Here is a 15,583-nt window from a genome sequence, read left to right on the forward strand (position 1 = left end):
TCAGACATCAAAATAACATCAGTTTGGTAAACAAACACATTGTTTTACTCAGATGAGATTTTACACGTCACCATATAATAAATTAAAGTGTGAATCTTGGAACTACATAACCCTTCAGGTAAATCATAAATGTCAATTTTTCCTTATGACTGTTGGACCCATAATAAGGAGCTGCATTTAAAATTTTTATTGTAGTGTTATACTTATGAAAATGGATATTTGAAAAACATGCTTTGCCTGGTATGCAGATAAATAAATTTTAGTTGATTTCTCAGTTTCATGGAGGACCCTGATCTTAAAAGGTAGACAATTTTCCGGGAGACCAGAGCACTGCATAGAATTTTAGAGGATAAACTTCCACTGGGGGGGTCTTTGAGAGAATTGGTACCTCTTGTAAGAAGTCACTGCTACAGAATTGGACAGAAGCACAGGAAAGTCATGTTGGCAGCCTGTGGAGTGAGGGTGTGCCACCTGCAAGCATCTAGAGCAATGCCCTGAAACCTCATGGCATTCTTGTCCCCACATCACAAACTTTTATCCAGGGTCAACCTTAAAAGGATAGTCTACTTGTTCATAGTTAAGATATTTGCATCCTTTACATGTTGGCCAAATCCAAATACATATATAATGTCATGATTATAGTAACAATAATAACCACTTTAAGATCTTGACTTAATTAGCATTTATTAAATGTTATTGCAAAAGTGTTACACTCACTCACCTGAGCTGCTAAAAACATTTAGGAAAGGTGTTGGGTAAGATAACTGCAGGAGAGCAGGAATGCACATCCTCAGTCTCAGACATTTTGGTAAGCACACCCATTCAGAGCTTTACTGATCCCGTCCTCATTCTGTGGAGGACTATACCATTACTTCCCTCCCCTAATCACTGAAATCTCCTTAAGGCAGATATTACAGATTTTCCTTCCCCCTCTTTCATAGCACTGGTCCCATCCAATTTCCAATAAATAATTTACCCACAGAGGTGGGGCACGGTGAGGAGGCCACTTCAATTCCCAGGCATCCTCTACAGAGTCCAGTGATAAGAGGAAGGCCTGACACGATGAAATGCTCCGCTCCTCACCCCAAAGAGGCTGAGTCTAACGCTGACACCAGAGGCAAGAGAACTCCACTGCCCATTCCAACACTTCACCTCCACTGATACTTTTAGAATCTCAGAGCACAAGTTCCAAAGACAAAACAAAAAAACCTGGAGTAACTAAGGGAGGGAGGGAGGCTAAAGAAAGCTGCAGGTGCACGGACACCACTGATGGACGTAACTCTGCTGTGGACTGCGTGTGTGCTGTCTCCATGCGAACGACAGTGACTGCAGACAGCCTGTGCCTCTGCTGGTATTGGCTGGTAAGCAGAATTGTTAGACACAATGTGATATCAAGGCTCTACAACTAACTGAAGTTTTACAGAACTGCATACTGGGGCTCACGGCAGTTTGAAGAATGACTAAGAGAAATGTAAAATGGATGAATCAAGTTGTTAGATAATGTGGCAGGGCGCTGATCTTCCAAGTAAGCTACTTCCTTCATAAAATTCATTTACTATTACTTGGTGCTTGAAATATTAGTGTTAGACTTACGGATCTAACAGTGAAAGAGAAAGTCCCATCGCTTGAATCTTCTTACCTGTTTAGGTTGCTCTAATATTTGAAGGTATGGGCCATCTGCGAAAAGCAAAAACAACAAACAGAAACTGTGAGGCTTCTAAAATTTGGTATAAAATATAAAGCACGTAAAAAACGGAAATTATGTTTTAGAGGTTCCAATTAAAGTTTTCAGCTAAAATTACACAAGGATCTAATTTGTCTTCTTTGTTTGAATATTAAATTTATCCCCATTTTAACACCACTTTTAAACCTTTAGAGAACCACAACCAATGACCCCTTTCATTGAATGGTGACAGCACACTGCACAGTCCCACAAAAGGCATGATGTCTGGCAAGGATCAAGATATCAACAGCCTTCACAATCTTGTCTACTAATGAAGCATTTTTATTCATTCATTTATTTATTTTGCTGGGAAAGATTTGCCCTGAGCTGACATCTGTTGCCAATTTTCCTCTTTTTTTTTCCTCCTCAGAGCCCCAGTACATAGTTGTATATCTAGTTGTAAGTCGTTCTAGCTCTTCTATGTGAGCCGCTGCCACAGCACGGCTGCTGACAGACGAGCGGTGTGGTTCTGCACCCGGGAACGGATCCCAGGCCGCTGAAGTGGAGCACGGCAAACTTGAACCACCAGGTGTCAGGGCTGGCTCAACGAAGCTTTTTTTTATTTTTTTTAAAAGATTTTATTTTTCCTTTTTCTCCCCAAAGCCCCCCAGGACATAGTTGTATATTTTTTTTAGTTGTGGGTCCTTCTAGCTGTGGCATGTGGGATGCCGCCTCAGCATGGCCTGACGAGTGGTGCCATGTCTGTGCTCAGGATCTGAACCGGCAAAACCCTGGGCAGCTGAAGCAGAGCGCGCGAACTTAACCACTCGGCCACGGGGTCAGCCCCTCAACAAAGCCTTTTTAAAATGACACAAATACCAATTAAAAGAAGCAACCACTTCCTGGGCACTGTGACATTTTCTTTTGCCTTCACATGATTAGACACTGACTTGCATTCCTCAAGGAGGATGTGCGTTAATGTGAAATCACAAGGACTGAGCTGGAGCCTCCATGTGTGAAACACACAGAAGGTGATCTGAGGCCGTCTGCTTTTCCTTACACAAAGTTTTCTGTTCCTTTCCCTTTCTTGAGTCCACAAGTCCTGCCTCATTCCCTAACCGGCTAGCTTGTTCCCCCTCCCTCTCGAATTAACTTTGGTCTCTCAGACACAGTGGACTTTTCCTACTGACCCGTAGCTTCTGACGATGCGTACAACTTTTGAATACTGGGCTCTCATATAAACTCTATTCCAAAATGGCACAAACATTTTATAAAATCCTGAAAATAATTTAATTGAAGATAGTTGCATGCCAATTAATTTTTATAAAAACATAAAGAAAACAAGAGGGTTAATCCATACACTGACTATATCTGACTTGAAATTCAAACGAAAATCAGAACCTCTGACAGTATAAATACAAACGTGTTCAATATGAGAAAGCCCCTAAGCTTCCCAGCTGGTTTTTATGTCAACGGTGTGATAACCGATAGCTCTGCAATAAATAAAGGCATAAGGGGTTTCTCACTTGTCTGAATGTAAATTAAGATGTTTGGTACTAAAAAAATTCTAGGCAAATGCTTCTGTGTCCATCTCAATCTTCACTGTCCCTTAGTCAGAAGTTCAAGACCTACTGTTTTAGATAAATAAAGTTACAAAGAAGAGCTAGCCCTTCAGCTTAAAATTAAAAATAAACTATAACTTGAGAGAGAATTTATTTTTATCTTCTCAGTATTATGATGAATCAGGATAAGGCAGGAGGACTGGAGGAAACAAAGGTATAATTATTTTCTGTTATTATTCAATAAAGTTACAGGGAAGACAGTTGAAAAATAACTGAATTTGAAGCAAAATATACACAAGAAAGGAAAAAGGGGTAGTGACTGGCCAATGGAGTATAATTTAAGTAAATTATCTTCCATTGTCTGTATGAAATTCATCCCTGGACAATTTTAACTACTTTTAGCAAAGAAATGGCAATTTACAATTTCCAAAAAATGGCTAGAATTTAATTTTTGATAAGGAAATAAAATCAATTAGAAATAGAAATATTTTCACACTATTATATATAGCCTGTATATACACATAGTATACAGCCTGTAAGACAATGTAACAAATCTACTCATAAAAACATCCCCTCTAGAATGCTAAATGAACATATCAAGAAGAGAAACCTCTAAAAAAGGGACATGTGGATGTCATGGAAAACATAGGTGAGTTGGGGCACATTTACATTAAACTTCAAGTCTCTCATTATTATTAACTCTTCTAAAAAAACTTGAAGTCTTACTATTTTTTGTTTTTTGCTGTATCATTTAATTTCCTTTAAATATGTGAAATTCCAACGTTTGGAAATTTTATTAGTGAAATGGGGTCATTTTTCTCTTTCAGGGAACACACTCAAAAGTTAAATCAACTAGAAAATTAGATTTGCTATGCGTATATTTGTTTTACTGTCAATTTTCTTTTGTCTACTTTGACACGAAGTGACATCTCACTATGTAGACAACATTAAATTGCAGCATAATGTTGCAGGCCTAACATTGTACCACACCCCATAGAGTTTTCAACAAGTCATAGAGCTACTCACGGTTTTAGATTTCAAGAAATATAGGAGATAAAAGTCTATATGAAAATTAAAAGCTAATATTGGTTTACATAACCTCTCTACCCCTTTAAAATGTGAATAAAACACCCAGACATCTCGGATTGTAAAGATTGGACTACACCACTGCAACCCAGAGGGAAGACTATAACAATAAAAATGGTGAGGTAATCACTGAAAAATAAGATTCTGAGGTATAGTTTTAAAAGTTCTTCTAATATTACGGCAAAATAATTTCTACAACATGAAGCTCTGACCAGAGAATATTTACTGAGGTGGTTCTTAGGGTAATCTTATTTCTATCTCTGTAAACTTGATGAAATAAAAACATTAAGAAAGTGTCTGTCTCAGGATACTGTTTGGCATCTCCAAGGCATTGAATGGAAACGTGTATGTATGTTTCCTGAGCACAGAACCAAGTTCTTATGTTTTCAACGAAGCATTAGTACTAAGAGAAATACTTTGAACACCAGAATAAAAGATTCACAGGAAACACAGAAGCTACCAAGACACTGACTTGTTCACAGGAAGCTGAGCCAGGGCTCGAAGTGGACAGCACTTCCCGAGATCTCAGAGACCGTGGCCTACAAACTAGGTTTTGAGGCAAAGAGAGAAAAAGGCCTCAGCAATACAACTCCTGTTAGTGAAGGTGAAGGAATAGCAGATTTATTTTTTCCCTCCCATGAACTCCTAGAGATAATAGAGATAAAAATGCATAAAAACATTCTGATTTAAAAAAATGAAAAGTAAGTGCCAGAGTAGCAATAATTTTAAATGAGAATGATACAAATGGCATAAAGTCTCCCAAGGAAGAGAAGCGAGTCCATGGTATACAGAATAGTTGATGTCCACTTCACTGATTACAAAACTCTCTGTTTTATTCAACTTCCATCATTTATTCACACTGCCTCTGAACATCTGTGAATTTCCGCTGGTGATGTGAGGAGCACGTAAAAAGAGCCACTATCCTGAGTTTACGTACACATCAATCAATAAAAAGAGACTAAATGAATTGATGTTTTTAATCACTCACATGAGAGTAAACAATGTTTACATGTTAGAAGGAAGGATCGTTATCATGAGTTTTATCCAATTGGTCAGAATGTACAGCTAAAAGCTTTTTACAAAGATGATTTGGCTACTGCGACGATCTTTCTGATTTCTGTACACGTTTTCCCCAGTGCCTGGCATACTGCTAGGCACACAACAGGCGCTCAAATAAGTGTTTTTGGAATAGATCTAAGGAATCGACACTGCCTGCATCTGGGACAAAGCAAAGGGGAGTTTAAAGGAACCCCAAAATAGTAAGATTGGGTGAAAAGGAAAATCCTTACACTGAGTAAAGAAATTCCTTCTGAGCTGTCCTAGCAGATACCAGCAACAATTATAAGTCATGCGGTGGGTAATTTGGGTGAAAGATTTTTGTGCAAATAGATTTCAAGAAAGTATACTGAAAGATTGGCTTGTAAAACATAAAGTGCCACTTCCCTTCAAGTACATCTGACTTTCTAAAAGAGACTGTTAGCAAATCCTGAATTAAAAAAAAAAATGGAAGCAAAACAACAGGCCAACAGGGATGAGGAGTTCTTACCTGTGGGTAGTGACACCTCTTGTGTAAATAATTCGGGATTAAACATTGTATGATTCAAAGACTCCAAATGAAACATCTGTAAAAAAGAAAATTTAAATATTTCAATCATTATTTTTCCAACACTGTATTAAAAATTTGAGGTTGGAACACCTAACACTTAATTACAGGAACAAAAACTACAGCCAACAACAAAAATCTGAAAATATTTCAAATCATGATTTTGAAAACACCTTCATGAGACCCAGCTAACCCTCATGTGTATGGCACTCCTCACAGGGCTGGGCTGTTCACATGACAAAGGGACTGAGGGGGACGGCCACAGAGCTGAGGACCTGCTACCGCCTGCTCACCATCTACCTTCATGGCCCAGCGCATGTTGATCATACAACAGACAATTGTTGAATGAATGATCTGAAGCTTGTACTCCTTAGACATACAAGCATAAGAATATAATCCTAGAAATCTGTTTCTTTTATGACCATAAATAAACCGCTACTCTAGACATGCAACTCCAGGACCTGAAAGAATTAGACAGCAGCCCTAGAAGAATTTACAGAAAAATTGAAAATATAACTTATAGACCAAGGAGCAGATGACTGAGCACTGGGCTCCCTCACTTTTTTTCCTACCTAACACAATGCCAAATACCTGGAATTTAGTGGGTGTGGTTGGCTGAATAACGGTTCCCTGCAAAGACATCCACATCCTAGTCCTCAGATCTGTGACTACTACCTCATGGAGCAAAAGGATTTTGCAGATGTTCTTAAGGTAAAAACATAGAGATGAGGAGATTATCCTGGATTATCCAGATGGGTCTGATAAGAGCGACGCAGGACATCAGTGAATAGCAGCAGATGTGACAATGGAAGCAAGAGGTCGGAGCGATGGAAGGGGGTCACAAGCCAAGGAATGTAGGCAGCCTCTAGAAGATCAAAAAGGCAAGGAAATGGAAGCTTCCAGAAGGACAAGAGCCCTGCCAACACCTTGATTTTAGACTTCTGACCTCCAGATTATAGAATACATTTGTGTTGTTTTAAGCTACTAAATTTGTGGTAATTTGTCACAGCACCAACATAAAACTAATACAGTGGGCATGCAATATATTTTGATTGAATTATATTCTACTTTGATAAATTACTAATCCCAAGAAAAAATTTTTCTTTCCAATGACTTTATTCAGGACTTCAAATTCATATTTCTGAGCTTGGTATTCGTTTCGAGCTAAATAAGTCATCTGTTTGAAATGTCTGTGGACAGCACAGAAACCAACCATATTTCATTTTTTATGATATGCTAGTTACTAAGTATGTGGAGGTGGTATTTTTTAAAAAAGTAACCAGTATTACAATCTACTCCTTTTCTTTGTTAGCGTATTATTGGAAGTTCTTGAGTACCTAAGAACCTGGTATGCCTAGTTAAAGCAAGAGTAAGAAACACAGTGTTTAAATGAAGAACACTTCACATCCAGTTGTGAGGTAGGCAAATTTTCAGTTGAGGAACAATAAATGTGCTCCACTTCAGTGCTTCAAAGTTCAGCTATACTATTCATTGTTTGCTGAAAAGGAAATATAGGAATGAAAAAACATGTTCTCGTAAAAAGGGGCCCCACCTTACAGAGAGTGTTCTCAGAGCAGAGAGTCTCAGAGCAGAAAAGATGACCTAGCAGAGGAAACCTTTCCTCTGGTCCTGAAGGCGGCTAAAAGGACAGGTTGGGGGGCAAAAGCACTGATCTTAGGAGAGAGACACTCCTCTCCAGACTAAGAGGGAAGCTGTGCTGAGCTGCAGCCTGCAGTGCATACTAGCTGAGGGGTGGAAAGCTCATTCCAGAATACACTAAAACACTGAGGATACCTCACTGAGGACATGTAGACTTCAGAAAACGTACACACTAAGCTTGAGACAAGAAAAAAAGCCACCAAAATTCAAAGACCTCTCCCCTCAAAAATGGAAATATCAGAGCATGCCCCACCCCTATTGCTGATGATCACAAAATGCCCACAGAAGAAAAGCTTTCGAAATGAATGTTTTCAGCAGCTTCTACTCTTGTGTGGCACAAAGGACCATCTCTTGTTGATAAGATTTCCTGTACACAGACAGGAAAGCATGGTCTAAAACAGGCAGAAACAACCTTAATGCTGGTTAGAGTTTGCCTTTAATTGTTAGAGATAGCATATTAAAAGCAAAAGGTAAAACATAGGTTTTTGATAATATGAGTAGCCCAATGTCTTTCATGGTGTAATCAAAGAAAATGTTTCTAGATTTATCCTATATCACCATTTTTACAATAAGATTCAAAAGAAGCACCTTAATATGAAAAGCAATGCATACTCATTCTTTCTCAATCAATCAGAACATTATCAAGAGTAATGCATGCTATCCAAGTCTATTTTATTTAAAGAAGCAATACTTGACCCCTTAAAAAGTACTTCACTCTTGGTTTTATCTTTCCAACTGATTCTTGCATGTGTAAACTTGGCAAATCCATCTTTTAGGTTTTTGCTACTAAAGATTAAGTGTGAAATGATTACAAATCCTGGACCACGGTGTCCTGGTGCCTAGGGTCCCCTCTCCTTGTCTAGCCTGGCAAAGTACATCTTCCAAATCTCAGCCTGTATCTGGAAGTCCTCCACAACCCCGCTCTTCCCCCGGGGAACACAGTGATCCACTCAACGTTTCCGACCGATTCTATGCAGGCCAGCACGACAGCACTCATCACCACCGGCAACTCTTCATCTCCCTGTCTCTCCTAGGAGAATGGCAGCTTCCTGAACTGAGGGTCCACACATCACTGATTTCTGCGTCCCTCCTTAGCCAATGCCCTGGTACATAGTAATGCCTTAATGTACAGCTGATGGATAAACAAATATCAGTATTTTAAATTACTTCTTAAAAATCGTTACCTTAAAAACTGAATATTGCCATTGGAATTACCCTACAGCCTGAAAATTACTTTCAAATGGTTCATTTAATATCTATATATATGATATGTGTAAATATAATATATATAGAGAGAAAAACAAAATATTAATAATCAACAAAGATTTGTTGGACTATTCAAACTTTTTATAGGCTTGAAATTTTTCAAAGTAAAAAACTAGGAGAAAAAGTAAAACAGGACATTGATATCTCTTCATAACTGCTAATATAATGATAATGAACAGTTCTATGCTCCCAAAGCAGATTCATTGCCCATTAAGTCATTTCAGCACCCCTGTGGGTGTGGAGCTGGCATTCCTAGTTTGCAAATGAGAAAAGTGAGGATGTTGGGGGGGGGGGGGGGTGCTGCTAAGTGATTCCTCAGGTTTTAAGAGCTCATCAGTAGCACCAGCTCTTACATAACAACCTTCCAGTTCTAAGTCCAAAGGTCTTTTCACTACACCAATCTGCCTCCTCATTAGGTGAGTTTTAAATATTTTGTGTCCCCCTCAATACAGATATGTTCCAGTCCTAACCCCTAGTATCTGTGAATGTGACTTGTCTTAGAAATAGGGTCTTTGGAGATGCAATCAAGTTAAGGTAAAGTTCTACTGAAGGGTAGGCCCTACATCCAGCCTGGCACCTGTATAAGAGAAAAAAGAAGGCGATCTGGATACAGATACACAGGGAAGAAGGCCGTGTGCTGGAGCGATGCAGCCACAAGCCCAGGAGCGCCAAGGACTGCCGGCCGCCCCTAGGCCAGGGGAGAGGCTGAGGAGATTCTCCCTGAGAACTTCCAGAAGGAACGAACCCTGTCATTGTCTTGATTTTGCACCTCTAGCCTCCAGACTGTGAGAGAATATATTTCTGTGTTTTAAGCCACAGGGTTTGTGATAATTTGTCACAGCAGGCCTAGGAAACTAACACAGGAGTTATCATTTGACCTGTAGCACATATAAGTTTTATGCAACAATGTGTATGACAGCAGGCTTTAAGTTACTCATTTTACATAACTTGTCCTCTCTGACCTTACACGGAGCAACAGGGAAACTGCCAAAACAATTTTTACAAAGTTTTACCAATTTTAGAGTTTTCCTGACATTTACTATAGTTACGTCTGTATATTTTAAAATGTGAATACATTTACAAAAAATTGTCAGTGAGATTCTAACACTTACTTGTTCATGACCTCCCAAATATGGATCGTCTTCTGCCATTCTGGAGCTGCAAATCAAAAAAATAAATAAATAAAACCACTGTAAGACTGCAATGAACTTAAAAATTCCAACGCGCAGGAGTAAGCTGTATTACTCCAGTAACCAAATATAACCCTTTTCTAAAGAGTTTGCCCGTGGTGTGGTTCCTTTTTGGAATCTAAATCTAACAGCAGAAGCTTGCATAATCAAGGAATTACCACTTACGTATAACATAAAACCTTCATGCCAAGCTCACATCAGTGTCCTGGAGTTTGGTGCAACTAATCTGCATCCTCTGCATAAGAATCATGCACACTTGCATTCTGAGACGCCATTTCTTTTTGTCACCATCTAGCCTTCAAGGATTTACAGTCTTAGCTCTGCGTGGAGATTATTTTTCAACCCTCATGATGCTGTGACACCCCTAGAACTGTCTCCAGGATGTCTACACACTGCTTGAGTTGAGAAACTCAGAGGGGTCATTCTGCTGTCATCTTTGCGCAGCACAAGGGGAGGACGGCTGCGCGAGCCGCTCAGTACTGCCCTCCAGCAGGCCATTTCCTGCCACTGTCAAAGCGGTGCAGAAGCGCTACACTAGTGAAAGCACAATCAAAAGACACAAAAAGAAGAGCCCTTATTATCGAGGCTCTCGTCTCAGATTTAATCAACCCCAGCGAGATATTAAGACACTGCTGGGCTTCGCCAACTTCTACTATCCAGAGGCCCTGAGAAAAGTGAAGAACCACATGGTCAGATACAAACAGTATCTAAAATCACACATCATTTTGGATTTATTTACTTAAGAAATATCCTTATCGTTATTTCAAATATAGGTTAATTTTATTTAAATTTACTTAGATCAAATTTTACGTATACTGTATGAAAAAATTAGAAGATAAAAAAAAAAAACCAAAGCTGAAAGCAAATATTAGTTCCTGAGGCAAATTTTTCATTTTTTTTTCATGCAGTCTATAAAGTGCTCAAGGGCACTTGGACCTGGAACTGAGAATGTCAGCTGTCACCCAGTCTGCTCTCGCCTCCTCCCCAGTGATGGAGCTGCCGCTTGCCCACGCCATCCAGAGGGAGGGCGCCCCATGCCTCCCTGGAGTTAGGGATGGCCATTTGATGAAACGCTGGCCCGTGGAACGTGCCACTTCTAGGTCTGGGCTGAAGGCTCTGACATCCTTCCTCTGTGCCTTTGTTTTTTCTCTTTCAGGCTGGATAAAACCGAGACACTGAGAAGACCCAGCTCCTACCACACAGATGGTGATGAATGGCAGCTAACATGGTGGCGACGTGAGAAAGAAACACACTTCTTTGTTCTAACCCAGCGTGCTGTCGGGTCTCCTTGTTAAAGCAGTTTGGCCGTTATCCTAATGAAGACACCACCTAAAACTCCAAAAAGGACAAAGTCCTCCAAAGAGGACCCTGATTTCCAATGAAACCCTCTCCTGCAGGGCCCTGTGTGGCTGGGAGAGTGAGAAAGCCTCAAGGACGACGCCTGGTGGGGTAGAGTCCAACCGCAAGGCAAGGGAAGAGGGCAGCCCGGAGTCCCGTAAGAACAAGAAGTGCACGCGGATTTGCAGGGAACGTCAGTCTAAAACAAGGAATTACACTGAGGATTTACAAACAGCTGCAATCGATTAAGACAAGTAGTTAAAAAAGGGAAAATTGATCTGATACAGTAAAGACGAACTAAGTCACTGGAAATTCAAGAGTTCTGCCACCGCTGGGTGTGCGACTGGACACACAACAACCCTCACTGTGGCCTTGGTTTCCTCATCTGTAAAATCAGAGATTCTGATGGGATGGACCTTTGAAAAGGGTAGGATTTTGCTGAGCTCAGAATGTTAGTTAGCTAATAAATGCTGACTCAAAGAACAAATCACCTAAATTGTAACTTTCTGTAAATGTAGATTTTTATATGTACTTAGGTACATATCTCTATTAAGAATTATTAGCATAATTTTCAGTTATGTGAATACTAGTAAAATATTGTGTTACACTGAAATACAGTGCTAAAACCAGTTACAACATTCCATGTCAAAAATTCTTATTCTTGGGCCGGCCCAGTGGCACAGCGGTTAAGTGTGCACATTCTGCTTCGGTGGCCTGGGGTTCCCTTGTTCGGATCCCGGGTGCAGACATGGCACCGCTGGTCAAGGCATGCTGTGGCAGGCGTCCCACATATAAAGTAGAGGAAGATGGGCACGGATGTTAGCTCAGGGCCAGTCTTCCTCAGCAAAAAGAGGAGGATTGGCCGCAGATGTTAGCTCAGGGCTAATCTTCCTCAAAAAAAGGGGGTGGGAGGGGCCAGCCCCGTGGCCAAGTGGTTGAATTTGTGCTCTGCTTCAGTGGCCCAGGGTTTTGCTGGTTCCCATCCTGAGCGCGGACATGGCACCGCTCATCAGGCCATGCTGAGGCAGCATCCCACATGCCACAGCTAGAAGGATCCACAACTGAAATATACAACTATGTACTGGGGGGCTTTGAGGAGAAGAAATAAATAAAAACAGCACGTTTGTCTTAAAAAAATTTAAAAAATTCTTATTCTTAGAACACCACAGGAGCCCAGACCTCCAAGAGAAATAGTAAGAACATTTTTTTGGCTTTCGGTAAGACTGCTGACTTGTCACTGACAGAACCCGCTCAGCAGCTGTACTCCACTCACTAAATAAATTTATGTATTTAAAAATACATATGTGTATACAAAATTTAAACCTGCGGATGGTTTTCTAACCTTCGAATGGATGGATTTAATATAAAGCAGCCCTCACCCTAATTTAAAAACCTCAACTGAACCTTCTTCCCTGGAGCCCCTGCGGGGATGGCGTCAGCACCACCACTGTAGCTCAAACCTTACTGCAGATCTCTGATCTGGGGGCACCGGGCAGACACCTAATTAAACACAGTCCTCCTCCCACATCTCCCTGGACCTATGCACACGTGTGTGACAAAAGACCAGTTTTAAAAGCCCAAAAACAGCCCAAGAGACAGGTGACGGTTAAACTCTGACCCTTATAGCCTTTGTGAGACTGTTATGTCCCCTGTGAAGAGCTGAGGTAACAGTAACCCTGGAGTGATGTCAATGTTAACTCACAATTTAAAAATAAAATGTCAAAAGAAACCAAGAATTATTTGGAAAGGATGAATCACTGAGTAATATTTGCATTAATTGTAAAAGCAGGTTTTACTTCAAAATTTTGAAATACCAACTAAGCCTCTGGCACTGGAGCATGAGGAAAGACCAGGGAAAGCCCCTTCTGCCCCCCTGCTCCCCCAGCGGGTCCCCTCACTTTCCCTTCACAGTTCTGTGCTTTTGAGGAAGGCGCCTGAAACACAAAGGGAGGGACTGGGCCGACTGACGAGAAGATGGGCCAAGCTCTGCACCTCTCCGCAACGTGAGGCTTTCAGGAACATTTTCACACGGGGAAAGAGAAATAGAAGATGTAGCTAGCTAGCAATAAATAAAATACCTTCTCCAGTAAAAGGTCTGTATTTCTCACACGAGAGACACACATTCTAACTGGCGAAATTCTGAGTATGTGATGAGTTCTACATCAAATGCCTCAATGGTTTATTTTCTGCACACCCGTGACAATCCCCCCACTCACATCCCAGGGAAGGACAAGGAGCGTTTAGTGAAGGCAGCAAGACCAGGGCCACAGGGCTGGGCCACTAGGGATGGAACTGGGGGGCTCCCCTCCTTGTACCTGGGGAAATTTGCTAGGATCAGACATATTCACACTTTGGACCAGGGCCCACTGTAAGAAAGCATATTCTTTTTATTCTATTAGATTTCATTTTTTAAAAAAACAAAAACTTTTCAAACTCATTAAAATGATTAAATGACCCACTAATGGGTCATAATCTGCAGTTCGAAAAACAGAATTTTAGGTGCCATCCAGAGGGTGCAATTGGGAATCAGAGAGATAAAGTGTCTCTGTTTTCAAGATTCTACTCAGCCACAACAGACACCACTGAGATGTAATTATAATACCTTATCTTGGGTAGCAGTGAGGATGAAATTACAAGAAAAAGAGTGACTTTTCACCATTTCTCTGTTGGATAATAAACTGAGAAAGAGAAAGGACATGCCAGAGTCTCTCTTCATACAGGAATGCTTTGGAAGAAACGTACTGTAAGGAATATGCACATGTGTACTACATACTAGTGAAACGCTCCATGAGCGCATCTTCTGACTCTGCAGTTCCACTTCCAGGAATCTGTACTAAGGAGTCATATGAGCAAGTGTGCAAAACAATAAGAACAAAGATAATCACTGCAGCAAAAACTGGAAACAATTTAAATGTCCTTTGATAGCAGATTGTTTAATTAGAATTATGCTACATTCATACAGTTATATATTGTGCAACTTTAAAAATAATAATTCAGATCTATAACACAGAGACTTTTACTCCTTAAGTTACACATTTCTATGTTTTAATTTTCTAGCTCAATTATGTAATTGGAAATATATATTTTTATAGGAAAAACAAGAAAATCAAATCCTGTCCTGAATTTAAAGTTTAACTCTAACATTTTTAACAAGTAATGACGTGGTGAATAAAACATTAAGTATGAATGAGTCAAAAATTTCTAAGTACTACTGGAATCCTCTTCATAATAAATAAAACAGAAAAAATTTAACTTTAAAGGAGTAGTTTGTTTCCATTTTTCTGATGATATATTGGCTTGGTGATGATGAAAGAAAATTTAATGGTGGGTTAAGTTACTTTTCTTGGAATAAGTGATTCCTGAAAGTTTTTGAAAAAGAATCAATATTTGTGTCCTACAACATTTAGATACATACATTTTCCATGTTTTTCTACTCCCCCATCCATTTTCAGCTCCTTATTGTTTCATTTGGGTGCAATGTGACCAAGTAACATGTAGATTAGCTACCTAGTAAGCACAAATACGCTGTGCCTAGAGCTGGTGTAAGGCAAAGTCCCTGTTCACAGCAGACTGCCAATCTAATAGGGAGGGCAGATATATATACAACATTCAACTATTAATTCATGCAAAGCTTATTAGCACAGTGAGGGATACATAGCAAACGTTAGCCATTTTATTAGCATCCTAAACAAAATGTTTAAGATAAATTATAGGAAAAGTAAGAGAGACAGCAAAAGTTTTAGGCATTCTTAGAAGAATCAACGATTTTAATTTCTTTCCCATCCTACATTTATGGGTACACTGCTACATTCCCCCCCATTCCTATCCTTATCACTGCTGAATAAAACGTTTGCATTTGGCCTCCAAGGACATTTGGCAATGTGTGGAGACATTTTTAGCTGTCACAACTAGACGGGTGGTCATACTGTATCTAGTGTGTAGAAGTTAGAAATGCTGCTAAACATCCTATAACGCATAGGACAGTCCCTCACAACAAAGAAGCATCCAATCCCAAATATCAATAATGGCAAGGACGAGAAACCATGATGAACACATCACATCATGACAGTGCTGTGGTTCACACGGAGAAAGAACCAAACTTTATTGACCGCCCCCCAGGAGTCAGGAATTATAGCTAGTACTTCACATATTTCACTTAATTCTCACAATAATCGTGAAAAATATTGTCCCAGATGAGAAAACTGAGGTTTAGTGA

The 15,583-nt window shown here is 40.0% G+C and overlaps 1 protein-coding gene across 2 annotated transcripts in view; it reads right to left on the bottom strand.

The window, feature by feature from the left end:
- NFKB1 (nuclear factor kappa B subunit 1) overlaps positions 1-15,583 on the bottom strand; it is a 113,598-nt gene that overhangs the window by 80,485 nt on the left and 17,530 nt on the right. For both annotated transcript variants that reach the window (XM_070263348.1, XM_023637633.2), the window contains exons 2-4: positions 9,952-9,997; positions 5,858-5,933; positions 1,640-1,677 (exon numbers count right to left, since the gene is read on the bottom strand). In XM_070263348.1, coding sequence (XP_070119449.1) covers positions 1,640-1,677; positions 5,858-5,933; positions 9,952-9,990 — 153 coding nt within the window. In that variant the 5' untranslated portion in view covers positions 9,991-9,997. The remainder of the gene's footprint in view (positions 1-1,639; positions 1,678-5,857; positions 5,934-9,951; positions 9,998-15,583) is intronic.

The sequence above is a fragment of the Equus caballus genome, chromosome 3, assembly GCF_041296265.1.
Source record: "Equus caballus isolate H_3958 breed thoroughbred chromosome 3, TB-T2T, whole genome shotgun sequence".
NCBI classification, from domain to species: domain Eukaryota; kingdom Metazoa; phylum Chordata; class Mammalia; order Perissodactyla; family Equidae; genus Equus; species Equus caballus.